This window comes from Electrophorus electricus, chromosome 3 (assembly GCF_013358815.1).
Source record: "Electrophorus electricus isolate fEleEle1 chromosome 3, fEleEle1.pri, whole genome shotgun sequence".
Taxonomy (NCBI): Eukaryota; Metazoa; Chordata; class Actinopteri; order Gymnotiformes; family Gymnotidae; genus Electrophorus; species Electrophorus electricus.
In genome coordinates, this window is record NC_049537.1 from 26,079,547 (window position 1) to 26,101,100 (window position 21,554).

Consider the following 21,554-nt stretch of genomic DNA (forward strand, 5'->3'; position numbering starts at 1 on the left):
TGGTAGGTGTGTTGTAAGTGAGAGGTTTCTGTCTTGTTTGTGTGTGTGTGTGTGTGTGTGTGTGTGTGTGTGTGTGTGTGTGTGTGTGTGAGCAGACGAGGCAGGCTCTGTGCACAGCAGAGCGGCTGTGCGAGGGGCCCCAGAAGGCCGCGTCCCAGCTGGAGGGCAGGCTTGCTGAGCTGAGCCACTGGAGCACCGGAGCCCTGGAAGTCTGCAAGCACACGGGCCATCCGGGGACCCACCCCAGAGTGAAAGTGAGTCTAACATTCTAGCCCATTTCACAGAACCCATTCCTGCTGACATGGTGCCATATTTCATGATTAATTGCTCTCCAGATGCTCATCTCCAGAGGGCTGCAGCTGGAGGGACAAGTTTTGGCGGAGAAACGAGATCTACAAGCTCTGCTGGCAGACGTGCAGGAGGGCTCCGCCCTGCCCTGCCTCACTTTCTCTGCCTTACAGGACAGAGTTCAGGACACCATCCTGCACTCTCAGGTAACTACGGAGCACAGCTGGACCTGTCACGCGTCTTTATTCTCATATTATGCGTGTTATATTTTCAGTGTTCATAACCATAATCTACCATAATAACTTTTCATGCTTCAGTATTCCAAAAGCACATTATTTTTCACAACTCTATTCACCCTCTGTGTGTAACGCTCTGTTAGAGCCCATGCATGTCAGGAGGGGTCCTGATTCCACCCCTCCATGTTGCTACCCTGTCTTGCAGTCTGTGCACAGACCCTTCTCTTCTGAGAAATGTGTTTTAAATCTTAGAAGTCGTTAGTGTCTGGTGGTTTTTGAGATGTTTGCGCTCCCACAAATGGACATGCAGTTTACTGCAGATGACCATTATGCATTTGTAAAAATATTGTGTGCATTAGAAACTTAGATAGCTAGTTAGAAGAAGGCAGTGGGTTGTGACTATAACATTACAGCCTGTAATCATAAATCCATCTCTTCATTTGAATGCTGAAAAACCATCACCATATTTCCACATCATTTTAGGTAAAATTGGACCTGCAGCTGATTAGCAAAACCATTATAACACAATAAGAGTAGTTGGCAGCTTCAGCTGAGCACTGTGTCTGCGGCTTAACTACAGACACCTTCACACTTGAACAGCCATAGTAGCTACCTTGTTTGTTTTGAACATCACAAATCCACAGACACACAGTTATGAACCGAAGTCTTCCATTGGGTCACAAATTGGAACTGTCACGTCCTTCCGGAGTAAGAAATTCGAAAATCCAGCATTGAATCCTTGCACGGTTCAGAAGTTCTGCGCATACAGTTAAATAATTGGTGCAGCAGAGGGAACGGTGGTAAAAATGAATTTCAGCAACTGACTTCTTTGTGGTTATAACTTGTGGTTATAACTTGTGGTTATAACTGGTGGAGCATACAAAGGGGATTTCCCCATACAATGCAGAATATGCCATCTTTTTGTCATGGCTCCCGAACTGAACAACAAACTGGAAGATGGTTACCTGCTCTGGCATGTGCTTTTGGCTTAGTTACTTTGCACAAAAAGTTCACTAGACACTAAAAGAAAGGGAAACCAGAAAAGGATAATAGGTCTCCTTTGACTCTTGGAAGCTGTTTGCACCGTTTTTCAGTGTTAACGAGATTCATTTTCTCCTTTGTCTGTTAGGAGATAACAGGGATGCTTAGCTGTGTGGAGGTAAAGTGTGAGGGAGAAGCTGAAGGTGTTCAGCCCCATCCAAAGGTCATTGTTCGTGCATACACCACTCCACAGCCCCAAGCCATCCAACCTCATCCACAGGATGGGGCCAGTGTTGGGCCGAGTGCAAAGGTCCCTCCAAAGGTCATTGTTCGTGCATACACCACTCCAGAGCCTCAAGTAGGAACTTTCCAGAAATATGAGGTCCAGGTCTTCTCCAGAGTTGAGAAGCCGTCACAGGAGGGTCTAACACAGAGTCAGAGCCTCCAAACTCATGGATATTCTCCATTACAAAGACAAATGAAAGCCAAACCTGATCTCCAACCCCAAGTGCCATCTGTGGGTGATCCCCAGGAGCTACAGTTGCAACAGACCCCAGCTCTACTCTCATGTACCCCTGGAACAGAGGCCCCGAAGGAAGCTCAAGCTGTGGATCAGGTAGACCTGAGTCGGAGAGAGGCCTGTCCTCTGCCAGAAGCCACCCATGCTCCGGTGGAGAAACCTCAGCAGCCTCCGGCCTCACCGGCCTCCAGCAACATCTCTGACTCGGGGACCTCCCACCAGCAATGCCCTGACACTCTGTCCAGATCCAAACCTCAGACCACAGAGCCTAGCCCACACCAGCACCACAAGTACGTAGCCAAAGCTCACAGTCTTCCCCTGTCCCACGAGTCCTCTCCTACATTTGCCAAGCCTGCGGTGCAGGCCCCAGCCAAGGCGCAGGAAACCCAGATCCGGCCAAAGGCTCTCGGCCCAGGCACGCCCCACAGGCAGCGGGGAATGGGCCAGACTCCCAGCACGCCCCACAGCCCCGGGCAGACCGAGCTGTATTCCAGAGCACAGGCCATGGCTAAGAGCAGGATGGACAAGGCTCAACGGCGTCTGCTGGAGCATGTAGATGAGGTGATTACAGCCCTCAGCAGCACGGGCATATCAGAAGAACAGAAGCAGGTGAATCTGCATGTATTATGGTTCTTTTTGCTCTAGACCTTCTTGTATTTCTTAGACACATCCTCAGACCCAGTATGAACGATTGTTTCCTTTAATGCTTATATCTGTAATTAGATTTTTTTTGTGTTAAATGAAATGGTTTTGCCTTAAGAGTGACTGACCTGAAAATCTGCCAATTTGTCGTTCACGTTCCTTGTCTGTAGGGGGCACTGCAGAACCTTAAGCCAGCAATGCTAGAGGAGTTCCTGGGAGCTGTGGAGGGAGCAGGGGCCTTCTGTTCTCAGGCCCAGTGGACAGACACGGAGGGTCTCTCTCTATCTGTTAGGGCCCAGTGGGAGGTAGGGGGTAAAACAAAGCCTGCCTCAGTTATCCACGTGTTGCACTTCACATTATTTCTAACCTGTCAGTACAGTGGGTTCACATGCTAAGGTCCTTGAACTAATTAGATTCAGAAAGATCGTTTTAGGATTGTTTTAGAGTAATTTTTTTTTTTAGCAGTTGGCTGTTATTATTCTGACCTGGCTACTGTTGTGTGTATAATTCAGAAAATCTAAAAGAGCACAGTTACATGCCTGCCTGTTCCACATAACCAACGGAACCATGGCCCACAATGAATGTCCCCCACTGAGAACGGGACATACCTACAGAACTCCCTATTAGCCCAAGGTTGCCATCACCATCATTTAACCCCCCTGAGCTGGACGCTGAGATGACTCTAAATACTACCAATACATGCGATACCATGTAGGCGGTGCATTCAGCAGCCGAGCGCTTTCTGGGGGTTGACCAAAATGAGTCCCAACAGTGTGAGGTGTGAAATAGGGACTAACACAGAGCAGGCACATTGGGGACAGTTACCGTGACGCCGCACCTCCTTGCCAGCCTCTGCACGAGCACTCTGCCCCCGAGACGTAGCCCAACACCTCTCCTTCCGCTCACTCCTTATCACACTAGTTTCTCAGGATCGTTGAGTGCAGCCAAGCTAAAACTGCATTTAACTTTATTCCTCTTACATGCTAATATATTATGCACAAAAGGAATTATGCAAAAAAAGGTTTGTAAGGGATACGTGTCTAAAATGTATCATAAATTCTATAGTTTTAAAAGATTTAATCATCAGAAAGTAATATCTTGGGGGGGAAAAAAAACTGCTTTGAGGTAGTTCTGGGACATCACCCATTTCTTAACCACTGATTTGGAAGGCTGCCCAGAGATTCCTACTGTGTTGAATCAGGAAGTCTTTGGGAGGTAGATTAACGCCGTTATCGGACTTGTTTGGGCAGGCTGGGAGGCGTGAAAACCTCTCTGCATTAGTAAGCACTAATGGCATGAGCTTTGCTGTCTAATCGTTTGCAGTTGAATGGTAGCAAGCCTCATTATGCCTAACGAGATTTTCACCTCCTTTTTAACGATAGCCACTGAACAGGACTGTTTTGCACATGGTCCTCTACTGATAGCTTTTAACACTTTAGCGTTAAACTACATGTTACTACAGTGCTATATTTCCGCTCTCATAATATGATTCGCTGTGCCTTTTGGAACTGTCGGACGAGTTAAACATACCTTGATTTCCAATCCGCACCGAACATGATTCTGCACTGATTTTAAATGTGACTGCACTTGATTTCTATTTAATGTGGGACTTAATTGCGGGTGTTCAAAACCGGCCCGCGGCGTCGCCGGCGCGCGGGCATAGCTGCATCTTTGACGCCCACCGCGCTGTCCTCTGTCCTTTAGGCAAGCTCCTCGGCTGTGCAGCCCGAGGAGTGTCTGCAGGCCCTACGGGGGCTCAGCGAGATGCTGCAGCCCCTGCGTGGCTCCCATCCTGCCAGTAGCCCCCCGAAGCAGTTCCAGGTGGACCCGGGAGTTCCACGGCCGCAGCGGTAAGGCAGGGTTTCACCAGCAGACTGCTCAGCAGAGGGATTGGTGTTGTGTAGCAGATGGTGACGAGAGTGTGTTTCCAGTTGCCAGTGTTCCTGTGCATTACTGCCTCCGTTGATGTGCTACCATATGCTCTGTGTTATGACCTGGGTGAACCCGCCCCTTGATGTTTACATACACGTGTGTGTTCTTTGCAGCGGGGAGCAAACACAAGTCAGCACCCTGCTCAGAGAGCCGGGACTACCTGCAGAGCAGTCGCTCAGTCAGGTAGACATCCAGGTACATGTGCACGGACGTGTGTGTGTGTGTGTGTGTGTGTGTGTGTGTGTGTGTGTGTGTGTGTGTGTGTGTGTGTGCATACATGAGTGTGTGTGCATATATATGCATCTCTCTGTGTTCTACAGCGTAGGACGATATTAATCGCTCTAACGTATGTTCAGTGTGTAGGAGCCTGTGCTCAGTGTTTGTACACTGTGGCTAAGTAAGTCTCCCTGGATTTATGCGTGCCAAAGCACTCCAATGCAGATTTTTCAGACTCCCTGATTGGGTGAGAGTGACCCTTCTTTAGCTCAACAGTAGCTTGGGAAAGTTAATCCACTGTAATACTGCAGCCAACTCCAGCACGCAGCTTCTCAGTGACCTCGTAAGGCAGCTTCCTTCCTCATTCCTGCAGGACATCATACAGGTTAGCAGCCTGGGGAGCAGACGCAGCCCCGAGAGGGCTGTCGTTCCCACCGCCCATGCACAGGAAGAGGAGACCTCCCGACAGGAAGCCCACAGCAGGTAATTCACTCTTGAATCACTCATGAAACTAAGCTCCAATTCGCTGTGATGATACGGTGGAAGCGAGTGCTTAGATCCTTAGGCAAAAAGCCACAGTAAAGGTCTACCGTCTGCGCGTTGGCGAGCAGGATCCCTGAGCATCCGTCTGTGTGTCTGTTCACCTCGCAGCTACGGGGACGCCCGCTTAGCTTTCCAGCAGCAGCTGCGGGTGAATGGCGAGCGGCTGCGTGCCGAGCATCCCCCCGGCCCCTCGCCACACACCCTGAAAGCCCACCTGCATGAGCTCCAGGTTGGTCTCGATCACCCGCTGCCTGTCACAATCAAGCATGGTTCTCCATTCATGACAATACACACAGTCACAGTGCATTCCAAAATCATTACAACTGTCACTTTTAACCGTTTAGTCAAGTCCAGTTTATTTGTCATCTGCATAAACTTACAGGACATTCGTGCACTGAAATGTTTGTGGTGAGGGGAATTACAGCAGCGCTTGCACTGATGCACATAACTAATGATGAGATATACATATACACAAAATATACAGAACGTACAACAGCAGGTAGACAACATAAACAATGTGACTTCAGGAGGATCCTAAGGAAGATCTTCCTGCTATTGGAATATATTAGTTGATAATTATATATATGATATTATATTATGTTTTTTTACTGTTTTATTTTATCTGGTAACTTTTAAGTGGAATGTAGAAGCAATGTAGTGTTTAAGGCTGGCACTTGAACTACAATAGACAAAACATTTTAGAATAAATGCATTTTTAAAAAGAATTTTAAAGAGACAGTTATGCCTTATGCAGGCCCTGAGGCAGCAGACAGAGGCTCTCTGGTTTGAATTTGAGCTTCAGAGCTCTCGACACATGGAAGAGGGCTGCAGTGTTGTGCCAGACAGAGCCCAGCTCCTTCAGCAGTGGAGAAGACAGCGAATCTGCCTTCAGACCAGGTAAAACACACACACACACATCTGTGCGTCCTAAGGGCAGATTACTCTCAGTAAAGCGTCACGGTCACATTTGTTCTTTATGTATGAAGGATGAAGTCACTGGAGAGCGCATTGGAGTTGTTAGAACCAATTGATAGAAATATCGACCTGATCTCTGATCAGCTAGACCAGATTGTTAAAAAACCCATCGTCATCAGTGGCTATGCCCTCGCTGACCCCAGAGCGCTACATGAAGGCATAAAGGTACAGCATCTTTTAAATTTTATTATATACACACCATTTATTGACAGTTTCTTCAAGATCTCTTTTCCCTTTAAATCTTATAGCACCTTCTCACTGGCAGTCTGAAGCCTTATATTCTCATAACTCCCATCCTGATATACAGACACCCTTCTGATCTTCCTGACTTCTTCTCTCCAGCATCTAGATGAGAGCATTCAGAGAGAACTGCAGCTCCTGTCGGAATCTGAGAGGAAAGTGTCTGGCTGCGGCGGCGTGTCAGAGACTGATGTCCAGACGCCACCGCCTCCGCAAGCCGTCCAGAGCTGCGTGCCGCGCCTGGTCCAGCTGAGCCTCCGGCTCGGGAGGGCGCGCTCGGCCCTGGAGGCCCTGGAGCAGCACCTGGCCAGCCTGCAGCAGCTGGACAGGGAGCTCTCCTCGGCCACCGCCGCACCTCCGGCAGGAGCGGCGGGACCAGGCCGCGGAGTCTCCACGCGGCAGAGGCTGGAGCGGGCGGCGGAGGAGGCCGCGCGGCTGGACGGGCTGCTCGCAGACGCAGCGATGACCGTCGGCTCCGGGCCCCGCGGCTGCCGCGACCTGGTGTCGGCACTGAGTGAGCGCGTGGCAGGGGGGGAGCCCCCAGGGCGGAGAGCAGCACAGGGGGGAGAAGGGCAGAAGGAACGGATGCTGAAGGGGAGGAGCAGAGCCCTTAAGGCCACGCTGAGGGAAGTACAGGTGGAGCTGGAGAGGCAGGGCCTGAAGGAGGCCACTCTACCCGCCCTGCAGCACAGGTGAGACATGATGACAGGTGACCTGGCCAGGTTTGCTTTACGCCAGATTAAAGCCGGTCGATAACTCTCTGGCTTTTTTCATCCATCTCGTTCTGTTGCCTTTGGGTTCTGCGTCCTTCTCTGACTCCTTCGCGCTCTCTCTCTCTCTCTCTCTCCCTTTCTCTCCTAGATTGCGCTGTTTGGCGGACGCGCAGAGTAAGCTGACCGCTCTGCGCTCGGACATCCAGAGCCTGCGTGACGCCTCCGGCCGGGCCCGCGCGACGGAAGCCGGGGAGCTGGAGGCGCAGTGGGAGGAGGCGCACCGAGCGGCCGCTGAAAGGTGAGCGACCGTCCGGCGTGGAGGGAGCGCGGCGGGACGCAGTGGGGTGTTCTGGGACGCGGTGAACGCCTGCTCCGTTGTGTTTCTGCAGCCGCGAGGAGTGCCGTGCCCTGGTTGAGCTGCTGAGGAGGTTCCAGAGCTGCCGCCGCCTGCTGGGCACCACCCTGCAGCGGGCCGAGCAGACCGTCGGAGAGCGCGCCTCCTACATGGGCAAGGACAACCTTCAGTCCCTCTGCACCAGGGTAGGGCATGGTCCACATGTGCTGTAAACCTAGCTCACGTCCAGCAGGGGGCAGCATTAGCCTGTTATCTCACAAACAGGCTTTACGTTCCGATTAATTCATGCAGGTCATTCCAAAGGACACAACTTGTTAGATATTTAGTTGAATCACTGTTTACACTTTGTTTTCTTCCTTCCTTCCTAAATTTCTCCCATTTAGCAATTTACCAACTCTTTTTGCACCTACCACCAACTATGTATATAGTCATAACCAAGTTGTCCATTGACGTCACTGAAGACTATTCATTCAAGTTAATCTTATGTTAATCTAATGTTAACTTTGGCAACATTACTTACGGATTATTAACCATAAAAGTAAGGGAAATTGAATTCCAAGAATCACAGATTGTGTGTGTGTCTGTGTGTGTGTGTCTGTGTGTGTGTGTCTGTCCTCGTGTGCAGGTGAGTGGTATCAAGTCAGAGCTGACGTCTCTTGGGGATGCAGTGGAGGAGTTCCGGACTGTGTGCAGACAGCTGCAGACTCAGCTCAGGAAGCTCCCCAACTTTCCCGACACGCCGTTTGAGAACGAGGCTGATGACTTCATGGACCGCTGGCTGGATGTACGTGCTGCACTCTCTCATGTCCCGGTTGATAGCGTTAGCCCTAGCATTTGGAATGAACCCCGTGTCTCTCCCGCCACCCACGTTACACGGCGCCGTACGGCATGCATACAGACATTCTCCTCTTCCACCTCCACCTCAGGTGAGCGAGAAGACCGACTGCTGTCTGGACAACCTGCAGGCTGGGCTGTCCTTGTGGGATCAGCTCCTCTCCCTGGCCGGGGAGGTGGATATGTGGAGCTCTCGCAAGTTGAAGGCATTTGACCAGTCATGCCCCTTTCAGAAAGAGCAGGATGTCACCGCTATGGAGGTACGTCTGAGGTGCTTCCCTGCCCTCACAGATACATGGGCAGGACGTTTACGTCCGTATGTTGTCATTTATAGGCTCCGGTAATGACACTTATTAAAGGAGGATAAACTTGATTGGAGGGGGCGGGGGGAGGGGGGGGGGGGTTTGGAAGTTTGACTACGCAAATTTTACTGCGGCGATGGCTGGTCAGCTGCCTGGAATACAGTACTAGGGCGTCGAGGGTCAGATGCTGAATCTGATAATTACACGGTATTCCTAATTCCTAATGCCTGTAGGAAGAGCTGAGGAGCCAGGAGGAGAATGTGGAGCGCTTTCATTCAAGGTCTGCTGAGATCCAGCGGCTGCTGCAGGGCACGGAGCACCCTCTGGAGCTGCAGGTAGGCCTTCCAGAGCTGGGGTGCGGGGTGCCGGGTCTGTCGGGGGCGGGGGCGGGGGCCCCTGGCCTGCTTGGCAAGTGTGGGGAAGACGCTTACAATTGACACAGCAGCAAGGGTGTGCGGGCGTTTTCCAGGTGATCGAGTCCCAGCTGAGGAAGAGGATTGGAGAGGTGAAGGAGCTCCTCTCGGAAGCGAGTGACGTCTTCAGGGAGCTGATGGCTGCCAAGGCCCAGGTGGCAGCCAGGATGGCGGAATGCCTGTCCTCCATACAGACAATAACAGATGCCCTGACTACACCGACTGCCCCTGAGGGCCCACAGCACATGCAGCACATTCAGGTGAATAGACAACCAATAATAAACCAATAATAAATCAATAAATACAATGCCCCATTGTTGCTTAACTTACCTAATATCGTGTCATGCAATGGCTAGGGGTTATAGTTAATGCTCTTGCAGTACACTCTCGGTTACTCTTGGGGACTCTCTGGGTGTTTTCCTTCTTCAGAGCTTATCCGAGCAGCTGCAGGCAGAGAGCGCACAGGTGGACGCTGTGCTGCAGCAAGTGGCCCTGCTAGCCAGCCTGGCCAGCCCAGAGATCATGCTCGCCCTGACCGAGGAAGGGGCCCGGCTCCAGGACAGCGTGTCCGCTGCCGAGGAGATGATCGTGCTGAGAAGGAATCAGGCAGACGGCCTCGGTAAGCCACACCAGGCCAAAGGTGATCACGTCCCAGAGGGTCCCCTTCACGGGACACCCCAACCCGGGAGGAGGGAACTCTCCTTTCCCCCTGGAGCAGAGCCGCCACACCGGGACCCCCCGGACGGCGGTGACCTGTCGGAGGAGCTGCGGACCTTTAGCGGCCAGGCCCGAGGCGCTAGGGCTTGGGTCGGCGAGCTGCAGCAGCAGGTCGACAGTCTGGGCCCCAGCGCTCTGAAAAGCCTGGAAATCACCGCGGAGAGACGAAAAGGACTACAGGTGAGAGACAGAACTGAGCTATATCTCAAATATCCAGCGTTTATGGTGCCCATCAAAACTGATCTAGGAACAAAAAAAAATTGAAAAGGTAAAAGAGAAGTTTTGAACTGCTGAAAATAACTGCAAGACATATTGGATTTTTTTTTTTTTACCTGAGGAATAGGATAAAATGGCCAATTTAACAAAAAGATGAAATTGGACTGTACAGGTTGACCATGCGCTAAGCTTGGGATGAGTCCCTAAATGGCATCTTAGCCTTTGTACATTTAGCTTTCTGTGTGCATTACTTCTCTGTCTGATTAGGAATTTATCAACCAGTAGATCTGCAGCTACCTGCAACTGTTTCACTTTATTGTGCTGACAGTTCTCACCGCTATCACCAGCACAGTGGAGTCCAAATTGAGTTTTAAGATTGTTTCAGTATTGTCCCAGCACTTACATTCTCTGGTTCAGTCAACTAAATTTGGAACCATGCGAAAAAAAAGATGTTGTGTTACGTGGTCAGGTGGTGTTGAACCCGGAGGCTGAGGGGGACAGCAGGTTGGAGGAACTCAAGGTCGAAACTCAGGAACTGAGAGACAGAAGGGACATCCTTCACGCTCTTAATAAAGCAGAGACCCGGTGGGGATCTGTGTTGCAGTCAGCACACGAACAGCACAGGTATAGTTATACAGAATGTGTGCATAAGCACAGGTCTAACACGACCTATGTCACACAGCGTCTGGGCCCAGTTCAGAAAAAAGCACCTTACAAAATTATTGAACCCCCACAAAAGTCATCAGATTCATCTGGATTACAAATGACACTTAAACAGACTGTTCCAGCCAATATTTATACTGTTAACCGATATGCTCATAAGGTAAAATCTCAGTAGGGGGTGCTTGCTGGCACCCTCTGTTGTTGGTAGTTGTCATGGCAATGAAGAGCTAGCTAACTGTCTGGGACTTGAGGGAAGTTGGAGGAAAAACGATTTAAAAAAAGAATCGTCACCCCATCAGCCCAGAACTTGATAGTGCAGCCTTTTGCTGCAGAACCGAGTAGCATGGGTGGTAGGATTCATTTATAGCCTTTTCATCTTGTCTTTAATTTCATTAGGATGCTCTTTGATCTTCATTTTCATATCTTTTCTTCAAACGCACAGTGACCAGTGGTATTTGAATTTTACCCAGAAAAGTCCGTGAATGATTCATAGGTAGTAGTAAGGCCAGCCGTAAGCCAACTGTATCCTTGTGAGGGCGGTATCTTTCATCTGCACACACTGGGGCCGAATATGTACCGTAGACAAAATATTAAAGGGTCATTTGTAATTCGCATGAATGTGAAAAGAGAATTTTAAGGGGCTGAATACTCGTTCAAGGCATTTATTACGTTATCCGGTGCGTCTTATTTAAAATCTGATCAAAAGTCACAATTCTTGTCGTGGTCATCCCCACATGTCATGGGCAGTCGTCCCTCCTGTCTCAGCCAGAGGCAGCAGGTTGAGGACAGGCTGCAGCAGCTGCAGGAGCAGACAGCATGCCTGCCCGGGCTGCCCGAGAGGCAGACGGCTCTGGAGCAGGCCCGGGCCCTCCTGGAGACAGCCAGAGCCGTGGACAGTGAGGTCGCAGCCCTGGTAGTCCACGACCCAAGCTGCACTGGAGTGTCCTGGGTCAGCCTGGAGGACAGACGCGCCAGCCTGCTCAAACAACTCACCGTGAGCACTTTTGGACGGACATCACCGCCATTGCATAACCGTTTTATTGTCTTCCCTCTGTTGTATAAATAGAGTTAAGCAGTGGATCATGAACTACTTCTCATTCAAGGTCACGTGGGTGTCGTGTGTTTTTTTGTTTGTTTGTTTGTTTGTTTGTTTTTTGTGCAGGATGTGTGTGGCAGTCTGGAGTCAAGCGCTGGCACGGAAGACCACTGCAGCGGACAGCTCGATCGGTGGCGTGAAACGCCGACCGGTCTGCAGATGTCGGCGCGGCACGGAGCCTCCGAGTCCTCCGCTGCACTAGAAGTGAGGGTGTGCATGCTCTGACTTGCCTGGCTTAGAAAGGAACACGCAAAGATACTCAGCCAGATGTGCAAGAATGTTCGCGCTTGTGCTATCCTGCCTGTGCATACAGACGAGCGTAATGGAAGTCGTCCGTGGTGTGACTCGGATCTGATGTCTTTACAGGCTCTGGATCAGGAGGTCAGGGAGTTACAGGAGGTTGAGGCACTGGCTACCACACTGCTACCAAGCTGCACTCCTGAGGGCCAGAAGACCCTATCGCAGGTCATCCAGACTCTCCACAGTAAGAAGACAATGCGAGAGGAGTCCCTACCCAAACTGCATGGCCATTTAAAACACCAGAAGGCAGGAGAAAGCAACTCTGAGGTGAGTAATAAAGATCCAGTGATGTCTCCTGTAGATAATACACCCTCAAGCCAGAAAGGTCACTGTGTGGAGTTCTGGACATAGAGTGGCTAGTACAGTACAGATTAAATCAAGCAGAGTAAGACAGGCCAGAATTTCTTCACTCTTTTTTTAAACGCAGTGACTGGAAAACTGCTACATCAGCAGGGTGTGTCTGTGGGGCTCCAGGACATCACTCTGCCTGTTCTTTTGTCTCATACCATTTAGCATGACTAGAAATACAAGAATTTTTGACATAGCCATAGAAGGGCATTTTTAGGCACCCGATTTAGTCATTTCACTGAAAATTCATCCAATTATTTGCCAGAATGTTTTGTTTAAATTTCATTTTAAAGTTACTAACAGAGTCAATCCAAATATGAACCTTTATGTGTAGTGGTTTTGGGCTGTTTCTGCTTTCAGTGCCTTATTTTGTTATTAGTTTTGTATGTCCGAGTGCTCAGCAGTTACAGAGTTTATTTGCTGACCACCACCATTCTAATGATGGTCACTGGCAATGACTCTCTGTTACCATGGCAATCTCAGAAGCTTAAAATAAACGTTGGTATAATGCACCCGTTCTGCACCATTACCTTAGATCCCATATCACCAGGCTGAAGTGAAGGTGCTTACTCTGGTTGCCCATTCTGAGAACTCCGCTCTGCTCTTAAATGTGAGCTGCTGCAATGTTCCAGCGAATTTGACATTATTATCTTATGCAGATGGCCGCTGAAAATGTGGACGTTTGCAAGGATGTTGGAGATGGACACATCATGCCTAAACAAGTTGGTGAAGGTGAAGCAGATGAGCCAAGTTCATTAGGCCATGCTCAGTGGTCCACATGTAGAAGCAAAGACTCGGCAGGACAGGGGGTGCACACTGGGCCCAGTGATCCGTCCGCTGGCACGGGGACATCAGTGAGCAGAGATCATTATTCTGCTCACTGTGAAGCTCAGCACAGTCTTGATACACACAAGCCCATCGTTACCATTGTTCTGGACACACGTCTTTCCACGGCTAATCAAGGCCCAGTACTGGATTCTGTAGATTTTGCCTCTCGACAGCATTTATCCAAATGTCATTTGCTGGCTTTACAACATGAACAGACCACTGAGAGGGAAGAGAGATTTCTCAAGGCCAAAGACACCGCGCACAGTACCGATGTTACAGTGGGGCAGCCGACTGCTAAAAGCGCTGATCATGAGAGAGCTCCCAAGAAGGTGGCCACCATTATTTTAGACACTGATCTTCCTTTGACAGCAGCTCATAATGAGAATGAGATGAGGTTCGGCCATGGAAATGAAAACACACGGGGAGTAAGTGAAACTTCACACAGTTCAGTGCCAGAGATCGTTGAAATGTGTAAGTCGGAAGTAGACTTTCTCATGCTGAGACCAGATATGTCAGACGACTCCGGTATGTCATGCCCAAAGACTAGTAAACAAAGTAGCCCTGAAACAGCAAAGGTTTACACCATCATTCTGGATATTGATCCACTTGCACCGAAATCTGACAGCTGTCAGTCAGTGGAGTCTCCTGAAGCAGGGAACGCCAAGAATTCCAGTTCTGGAAATGCGATTTTTTATATTGATGGTACTAATCCAATGGACTGTAAATCAGAGAGAGCTGAATCTGAGAGGGCTGGGAATCTTGAGCAGTCATCACGGTGTCAAGACAGAATTCAGTCAGCCTCGCTTCCAGCTTCATTCCAACCCGGACAGCCCGAAAATGCCCACACTTCTCAAAGTCAAACTGCTGCTGGTGCAGAGAGTACTGCCCAACACGTAGATGTTCCCGAGACAAGTCAGTGGCCCCCAGACAGCCATCAAGCTAGCGCAGTATCAGACAGGGATATTGCAGGAGAGGACATGCTGCACAATCAGCAAGCTAGTAAAACAGCACAGCGTGACTGCAGACTTTTCTCCCATCAACAAATTGCCATATTTGTAGCGTCACAAGCGACAACAGTCCCAAATGCCGAAAAGACGAACGAGCCACACACTGAGCAGCCTCGGGCAGAAGTGAACCAGTACATAGAGCCTTCCACTGCCGGAACAAGGAGAGGGACGATGGAGGGAGTTCTGGATTCAGACCCAACGAACAGCGAAGAAGACAAGATGACAGAGACGCCCGACTCCAAATATACGAGCGTGGCCAGCCGTCAGCGGTCAGCTAGCGCGAGGCTTCCAGACCCCGCAGACACAGTGCGTGGTGCGTCCACAGAACTGAGCCAGAAAGAGCACGCGGACTTTTTAACTGCAGGGACTACGCAGTGGGAGGCTGTGAGCGCCACGCGTGTAGAGACGTCCCTGCAAGTGGAGAACCAGCCAAGAGCTACAAGCAGTAATCCCGTGACTGCTAGCCATCTCGGTGTCACCAGCAACTGTCCCCTGAAGATAAAACCAAAAGATGTCAAGTGCATCGTTCCAAAGCACGTTCCTGGTTCTGGGGTGATTGAAATGTCACAGCAGGTGGGAGCAGAGTCGCAGATGTCTGCTGCAGTGCCGTCACAACCAGACCTCAACAGCCACAGAGAGGAGCAGAGCAAGCATGTGGACTGCACGGTCAGCCTACAGGTATTTACTGACATATTTATGAAGTTTTCATAACAAAACAAATGGTGCCTGGCAGGAACAGATTCTCCATCTTCATCATTCTCTTCCATGGTCCAGTATGACAGCTGGCTGTGCGTCTTTCTTCGCGTTTTGATTATATTTTTTTAAACGGCATTGAGTGACTAAAGCATTAGGACGCGTGAATCAAAAGTGTTGTCTTACCGGTTTGGCGTTCAGAAGTCTTCTTTCCAAAATATGATTAGGAAACTATGCATGATTTGAATAGCTCCCGGAATAGACCACTGTTTGGCAAATAGCATACATGTAAACAACTCTACATGTTGGTGTTTATGTGGCCCCAAAGACTGAAATAAAAATCACTCTACTCTCAAAAGCTTTTCTTTCAGCTGTTTGGCTTTATTCTGTGCCATCGTTTGACTTTGGTAGGGCCGACTGTTAACATTTAGAATGACTTGGATATTTCTAACGACATTTGGTAAAAGAAAACAGAGTATGAGTCATCTCTTACTCCACGATTTGTTTTTATCTATCATGTTTAATACTACAGAGCCCAGACGTATGAAAAGATCTCATAAATCAGATTGGTTTCTAAGATCTCATTCTTTCATACTGCAACACATTGCGCACTTTGTAATTTGGACGTTTCCAAGTCCAAACCCTGTGCCCACTGTTGATGTTGCCGTGGTAAGTGCTTTTGCGTCTCGACATGTGCTTTTGCATGTGTTAGCCAGATGCCAGAAGGCAAACTCTTCTCATATAGTCTACACGAGTGTAGTTCAGATGTGTTTCTTCCAGACTCCATGACAAGACTACTTACTGCGGCCCTGGTTTCCGCAGGGCCTTTGCTCACGTCTTACAGCCTCTGCAGAGGCTTCCTTTTTCACTAATAACCACTACCCGAGCCAGGATACTACTTTGTGAACTCAGGCTCCTCACTAGGACTGGCCCGACAGGCTGTAGACACCACGCCCTCAGGTAAACAGGCCTGCTCTGTGACACCAATTTGAAGGCGAAGCAGGTTAGGCTTCTCGCAAGCAGCGCCATTGGTCAGGCAGAGGCTCCCGTCCTGCAGCTACCCATAGCCTGAAGGCTCACCACGCCCTCCAGAAGGAACGCCTAGCTTTCAGCATTCCTGCTTCAGGTGTCCTGGGGACTTAACCATGCTCGCTTAAAGAAACCGAGCTGGGACGCCATTTTCTCCCGTACAACCGTGTTCAGATTTGAAATGCAGCCATTTTTTGTGTTGTTGTTTTTTTTGTTTGTTTGTTTTGGTTTTTTTTGGCGTCTGTTCTTAATACAAACCTGCTTTATTGTGCCATAATCCTATAGCCGGGAGAAATGTCCACAGCCCGGTTGGACGTGTGTAGGAACGGAAAAGCTGAAGCTGGGGGCTCCGAACATGGTCGTGGGGGAGATGGAGGCACAGCAGTGCAGCCTAGCCAGACGTCAGGGTTGGCAGCCTTAATACACATCAGCACGAATGTTCAGCCACTAATGGACACCAGCGGTGTTTCAGCGCTGGGTGAGAAAGAGGTACATAGCTGCTGTTCTCTGTTCACTTTCAGTTAGATATTGAATTGCAATAGCTTAATTGTAATAGCTGTTCAGAATAAACAGAAATGTCTGTAACTTTCGTCATTTGCTTCCTACTCTGTTGTTCATGTTTGCACGTAAGCACTATAATGCCGTTAGGCCACAAGTAGCTGTGTTATGGATTATATTTTCCATTTTACAGACGAGAGAGGCTGCCTGGTTCTTGCAGCCATTATCCACAGATTCTGAGGACCAACTGGAACGAACTGTCTTCAGGATTCTAAGATGTCAGTACCAACCAGCCCAACTCAGCACAGAGCTTATGATGCAGCAGGTTCAGGAAGCTGAGGTATGATTATCTGTCAGCGTTTCATATTGGTAAGCCATGTGCCCGATAGACTAAGACCATGGGCAATATCGAAGCAGTCTTCCCTGTTCTGTATGAACCCAGTATGAACTTCCCTGTTCTGTATGAACCCAGTATGAACTTCCCTGTTCTGTATGAATTGACCAAAGCATTTCAAGCATGTTCAGATTTCAAGTAGCCAGTACTTTAAGCCTGGGCTGATGCTTTTCCTACAGAGCTGCAGACAGCTTGTTATGGAGCAGGCAGAAGCACTGTCCCGGTGTTCCCATGCTGGTGCCTCCCTGTCCAGCAGGTGCATGGAGGGTAGGTGGAGCACAGCGCTGTGTAGCGCCTCCGCCGTCGTGCAGGCGAAGGAGGCCCAACTCCACCAGTTCACACGGTATCACCAGCAAACCCAGACTGCCCGAGACACGTTAGAGGGGCTTCACGCGGAGTTAGACACGCTGAGCCTGTGAGTGTCTCATCCCTGTGTGTTCCTGTCTTAAAAGAAAAGTACATAGACAGATGTATATATTGAACAAATGTAAATGTGTACATAAATAAAGACTGAAATAAACATAAAGGAATTAATGGTTATAGGTTTAGTGCACTGTAGACGGCTTTGTAATGTGCGTATCCAAATCTGTAACATGTTATCTTATACAGGAGAATATGGAATGATGAAGCACTTTTCTGTCTTATAAAGGGATTCTTTGACAAGCAGTGCCATTCAGGCAGAAAAGCTGCGTGCGTTCCTGATGCGCATAGAGGAGAAGAAAGGCATGTTGGACACACTGCTGTGCTTGTGCCGCCAGGTGGCGGCCCATCTGGAGAAGGCCGAGGGGCCTGTGGCATGCCTAATCCAGGTGCAGAATCTACAGGAGAAGTGGCACATTTTGGAGGGGAGCGCGGATAGAACCCTGAGGCACGCTGACATCTGCACAGCCGAAGCGTCTTCTCTACTGAGGGACTCTAAGGAGCTTGCAGGAGAACTAGAGGCTCTGCAGCATGTAGAATGCCACAGCATACTACAGAAAACTCTGACATACTCTGAACTTGTTGAAATGAATGAACGCTACCTGTACCTCCTTGAGCGCTCTCAGACTCTTTCCCAGTACCCACTAGGGGAGAGTGAGAGGCAGCACATTGAGAAAACTTTCCAAAATCTGAAGTCCCAATTGGAACGTACACAGGAGAAGCTTGGTACTCATTCCTCATGTCTCAGTGACCACTCGCTAGCAGAGTTCACTGAGGTTATGAAAGACTATGTAACCTGGGATAAAATAACAGAGGGCAGAGTCACGAGGAGAAAGAAGCTTTCTCTCTTTCCTGAGGAGGCTACTCAGCAGGTTAACAGCATAAAGAAACTACAGGCAGAAATATCAGTAAGGAGGTCCAAATTTGCCTCTGTTGCTGAAAAGCTAAAAGAGGAGACTGCGAGCCTTAATGAGGAGATTTCATCTATGATATTATCTGCACTTGAGTCTGTAAAGGTCTTGTACTGTAAGGTCACAGAGAGGTCAGACTGTTTTTCTGTAGAACTGAACCAAATGTTGAATGCTAGACAGAGACTGGAGACTCAGCTCACAGTCAACAGTACCTGGCTAGCTTCACTCTTAGATGAACACTCAAATAAAGCCACAGGGGTTCAATTAGGAACTACTATTGCAGACTTAAAAGTGGACCTAGAAAGGCACAAGGGTACTTTGAAAGAAGCCGAGAGACGTGTAACTATCGTTCAGACACTTCTCGATGAGACAAAGGCTATGATCCACGGTTTAACTATAGCAGAAAATTTCCACCTTGTTGACAAACTTACCAGCTTGCGAGCAGAGCTCAGTGGGGTTGTAAGATGTGAACAGTTCATGTGCTGGGAACTGGAAGAGCTCTTGCATGCCCAGGAATCTTCCACAGATGAATTCGATGCTATCCAGAGGAGCTTGCAGAAAATTACAACTGACCTGGAGAAGCAAAGGTATCCTGTAACACAAGAGACCCTCTCTGCTTTTGACCCTGTGAGACACAGACTGATGGAACACCTGTCCCAAGTTCAGCAAGTCCAGCATCTCCAGGGCCATCAAAGGAAAGACCTGATCCATGCCATCCTGACCTTACAGGGGAGAACAAGGCTGCTGGACCAGCAGTTCAAAGAACACAAGGAGTACCTGTCTTCCAAGCAGCATTTGGATAACTGCATAGAGGCAATAAAAAAGAGGCTTCCTCAGGTCTCGGATGTGAGCCTAAAAGTCGATGAGCGGTTCAGGCTGGGTCATGCCTTGCTGGTGGCATTTCCTCTGGTGAAGATGTCCTGTGAAGAGACCGCTGACCGACTGGAGGCCATTTCCGGTGATCTCTATCCATCCCAGCTTGGATCAGAGAGGCAAAAGATTCGCAGTGCGGTTCCAAACATTGCTGCCTGGGAAAAAATTGTTAGCAGCGAAGTTAAAGCACTTGAGCGCTGCCTAGTGGAAGGCTTCAGCAGTGCCACTGAGCTGACCGCATTGTCCCAGCACTTTCTGAGAGCTGAAGAGCAGCTAAAGCAGATCAGCTGCTTGGAGCCGAACGACCACGTCATCGCTGCAGAACTACGAAAGTGCTGGACCCTTGAGAGCGCTGTGGCTTCTGGGTTGCGAATGTTAGAGGCCTGCAGAGATGGTACAGCAGTTGAAGGCTATAAGGACACCACTGACACATGTAGAAGAATTTTGAAAGAATGCAAGATGCACAAAGTAAATCATTTTTATCTCATGTCATTATGTTTTGATTGTCATGTTGCTTATAATGTTGCATATAATCTGTGTTATTTCCAGACTGAGAATGTGTTAGTATTTTGCGTATGTGGATAGATTAATCATTTGTAATTAATCTCATTTGATAAATATAATTCATTTGAATGTAGTTGTTGTTATGAATGCACTAATTTGTGTGTGTGTGGGGGGGTTGCCAAGGGAAAACTTATCCAAGCTAAGGAGGCCCTGAAGGTCTACCAGTGGGCTGTCCAAGGGACTCAGGCTTTTCTGCAGCAGGTTAAGTCCAGACTCCTCCTTCCCTCGTCCAGCTTCACAGACTGTATGGAGGAACTGCAACATACTCAACAAATTCTTACTAGTCTGACTCAAGGTTTCCAGGCTCATATGAGTGAAATTCAGACCCGGTTGCCCCAACGAGCATGTCTATCTGGCTGTTCCATTGAGAAGCTCCACATCCAGGTTGTCAGCAACCTCCTAGTGGGTAATGCTATCCTGGAAACCAAAACTAGGCTCAAGATGAAGGCTCTTGAAAGGTAGCTAGGCCATTCACTGTTATTAATTATTTTATTAATAATATTATATAATAATAATATTAAAATGAATTGAGTAGAATGAGCTGTTTTATGGTTACTGAGCTGTACCTCTTCAGTATGTAAAATGTTTATAAAATATTCTTTAAAGGTTTTTGCTTGGTGAACTCACTAAATTACCCAAGAGAACCCTATGCTCTCACATTTTGAAGTACCTAGAAGAATTTTCTTTCAGTAATCATTCAAAAAGATGAACATATCTTCAAAAAGATGAACATAAAAACATACCTCTGGTCATCAGGAACTGGAAAAAACATACCTCTGGTCCTCATGAACTGGAATGGGCCAGAGAGCCTTTACTGTGTTGGTTGTAATAGTTCAGTTTTACGTTTGTCTTTCAGGTGCTTAATGGAACAATCTACTCACAGTAAACACCATGATGAAATGAGCCAGCTTCTCCAAAACTTTGACTCCAAACTTTCACAAAGCCTCCGTCACAAGCCAATATCTTCAGAAGACTGCAAAGAGCAGCTCCAGAAAATGAAGGTGTGGACCTTATCACCTGAACACCTCATCGTTTCCTTACTACCCATTTTTCTTTAATATGCACAACTTGATGTTACAATTCATTGAAAATATATATACCTTCCCTGCATGTGTAGGATCTTCAGGAGGAGTTGGGGGACACTGGTAGAAAACTAAAGGCGCTGAGAACAAGCTGTCCTCTCCAGGGCTGTAACGTAGCTGCTGAGCAGGCTCTGGGCCACCTGTGGAGGCAGTGGGCCATGCTGCAACGCAGACTGGATGCTCTTAGATCCAGAGTCACACATGCAGAGACACAGTGGAAGGACATGACGCTAAGGGTAAGAGAGAGAAAATTCATGCTACCGCAGTAGTTACCTAAAGCACCTTTATACCATTTTCTGGTTCATTGCCAATAGCTGCGCCAATCCACATAGTTAAAGAACAGGATATTTTGACCACCTATAAAATGTCATTTTAGAAGGATTGTGTTGAGATTGGGTTTTGTGTCTTTTAGGTCAAGAGGTCCCGAGAAGCTCTCGACAGACTTGAACGTGGCCTCCCTGATGTTTCCAAGGTGAGGGGATCTCTGAGGAAGCTTCAAGAGACCCTGGCCCAAACCGAGCAGCTCCAGGATAAGCTGGCCCAGGAGCATGGCATCGTGGTCTCTCTGCAGCACTGTGGATCACGACTGCAGGACGGCTCGAGCCCAGAGAAGCTCAGCAAGCCAACTTGGCTAAATCAGGAACTGCACTCTCTTCAAAGCAGCTTCCAAAGGTATGGACACACACAGCTTTGCGAGTGACACTCAAAAAGGAAGTTTTATCCGT

General features: G+C 48.7%; 1 protein-coding gene across 1 annotated transcript in view; it reads left to right on the forward strand.

The window, feature by feature from the left end:
* Nucleotides 1–21,554, forward strand: part of LOC113569314 (nesprin-2) — a 95,579-nt gene that overhangs the window by 8,348 nt on the left and 65,677 nt on the right. Inside the window, exons 19-51 of the mRNA XM_035524396.1 lie at nucleotides 96–254; nucleotides 336–494; nucleotides 1,654–1,728; nucleotides 1,828–2,634; nucleotides 2,838–2,972; nucleotides 4,372–4,517; nucleotides 4,713–4,794; nucleotides 5,189–5,298; nucleotides 5,467–5,587; nucleotides 6,113–6,255; nucleotides 6,345–6,498; nucleotides 6,676–7,265; nucleotides 7,435–7,584; nucleotides 7,676–7,826; nucleotides 8,267–8,425; nucleotides 8,568–8,735; nucleotides 9,011–9,112; nucleotides 9,247–9,450; nucleotides 9,620–10,087; nucleotides 10,593–10,747; nucleotides 11,534–11,780; nucleotides 11,949–12,092; nucleotides 12,249–12,449; nucleotides 13,190–13,262; nucleotides 14,418–15,043; nucleotides 16,373–16,576; nucleotides 16,779–16,925; nucleotides 17,159–17,394; nucleotides 17,629–19,651; nucleotides 19,871–20,205; nucleotides 20,604–20,748; nucleotides 20,865–21,065; nucleotides 21,242–21,501. Coding sequence (XP_035380289.1) covers nucleotides 96–254; nucleotides 336–494; nucleotides 1,654–1,728; nucleotides 1,828–2,634; nucleotides 2,838–2,972; nucleotides 4,372–4,517; nucleotides 4,713–4,794; nucleotides 5,189–5,298; nucleotides 5,467–5,587; nucleotides 6,113–6,255; nucleotides 6,345–6,498; nucleotides 6,676–7,265; nucleotides 7,435–7,584; nucleotides 7,676–7,826; nucleotides 8,267–8,425; nucleotides 8,568–8,735; nucleotides 9,011–9,112; nucleotides 9,247–9,450; nucleotides 9,620–10,087; nucleotides 10,593–10,747; nucleotides 11,534–11,780; nucleotides 11,949–12,092; nucleotides 12,249–12,449; nucleotides 13,190–13,262; nucleotides 14,418–15,043; nucleotides 16,373–16,576; nucleotides 16,779–16,925; nucleotides 17,159–17,394; nucleotides 17,629–19,651; nucleotides 19,871–20,205; nucleotides 20,604–20,748; nucleotides 20,865–21,065; nucleotides 21,242–21,501 — 9,080 coding nt within the window. The remainder of the gene's footprint in view (nucleotides 1–95; nucleotides 255–335; nucleotides 495–1,653; nucleotides 1,729–1,827; nucleotides 2,635–2,837; nucleotides 2,973–4,371; nucleotides 4,518–4,712; nucleotides 4,795–5,188; nucleotides 5,299–5,466; nucleotides 5,588–6,112; nucleotides 6,256–6,344; nucleotides 6,499–6,675; nucleotides 7,266–7,434; nucleotides 7,585–7,675; nucleotides 7,827–8,266; nucleotides 8,426–8,567; nucleotides 8,736–9,010; nucleotides 9,113–9,246; nucleotides 9,451–9,619; nucleotides 10,088–10,592; nucleotides 10,748–11,533; nucleotides 11,781–11,948; nucleotides 12,093–12,248; nucleotides 12,450–13,189; nucleotides 13,263–14,417; nucleotides 15,044–16,372; nucleotides 16,577–16,778; nucleotides 16,926–17,158; nucleotides 17,395–17,628; nucleotides 19,652–19,870; nucleotides 20,206–20,603; nucleotides 20,749–20,864; nucleotides 21,066–21,241; nucleotides 21,502–21,554) is intronic.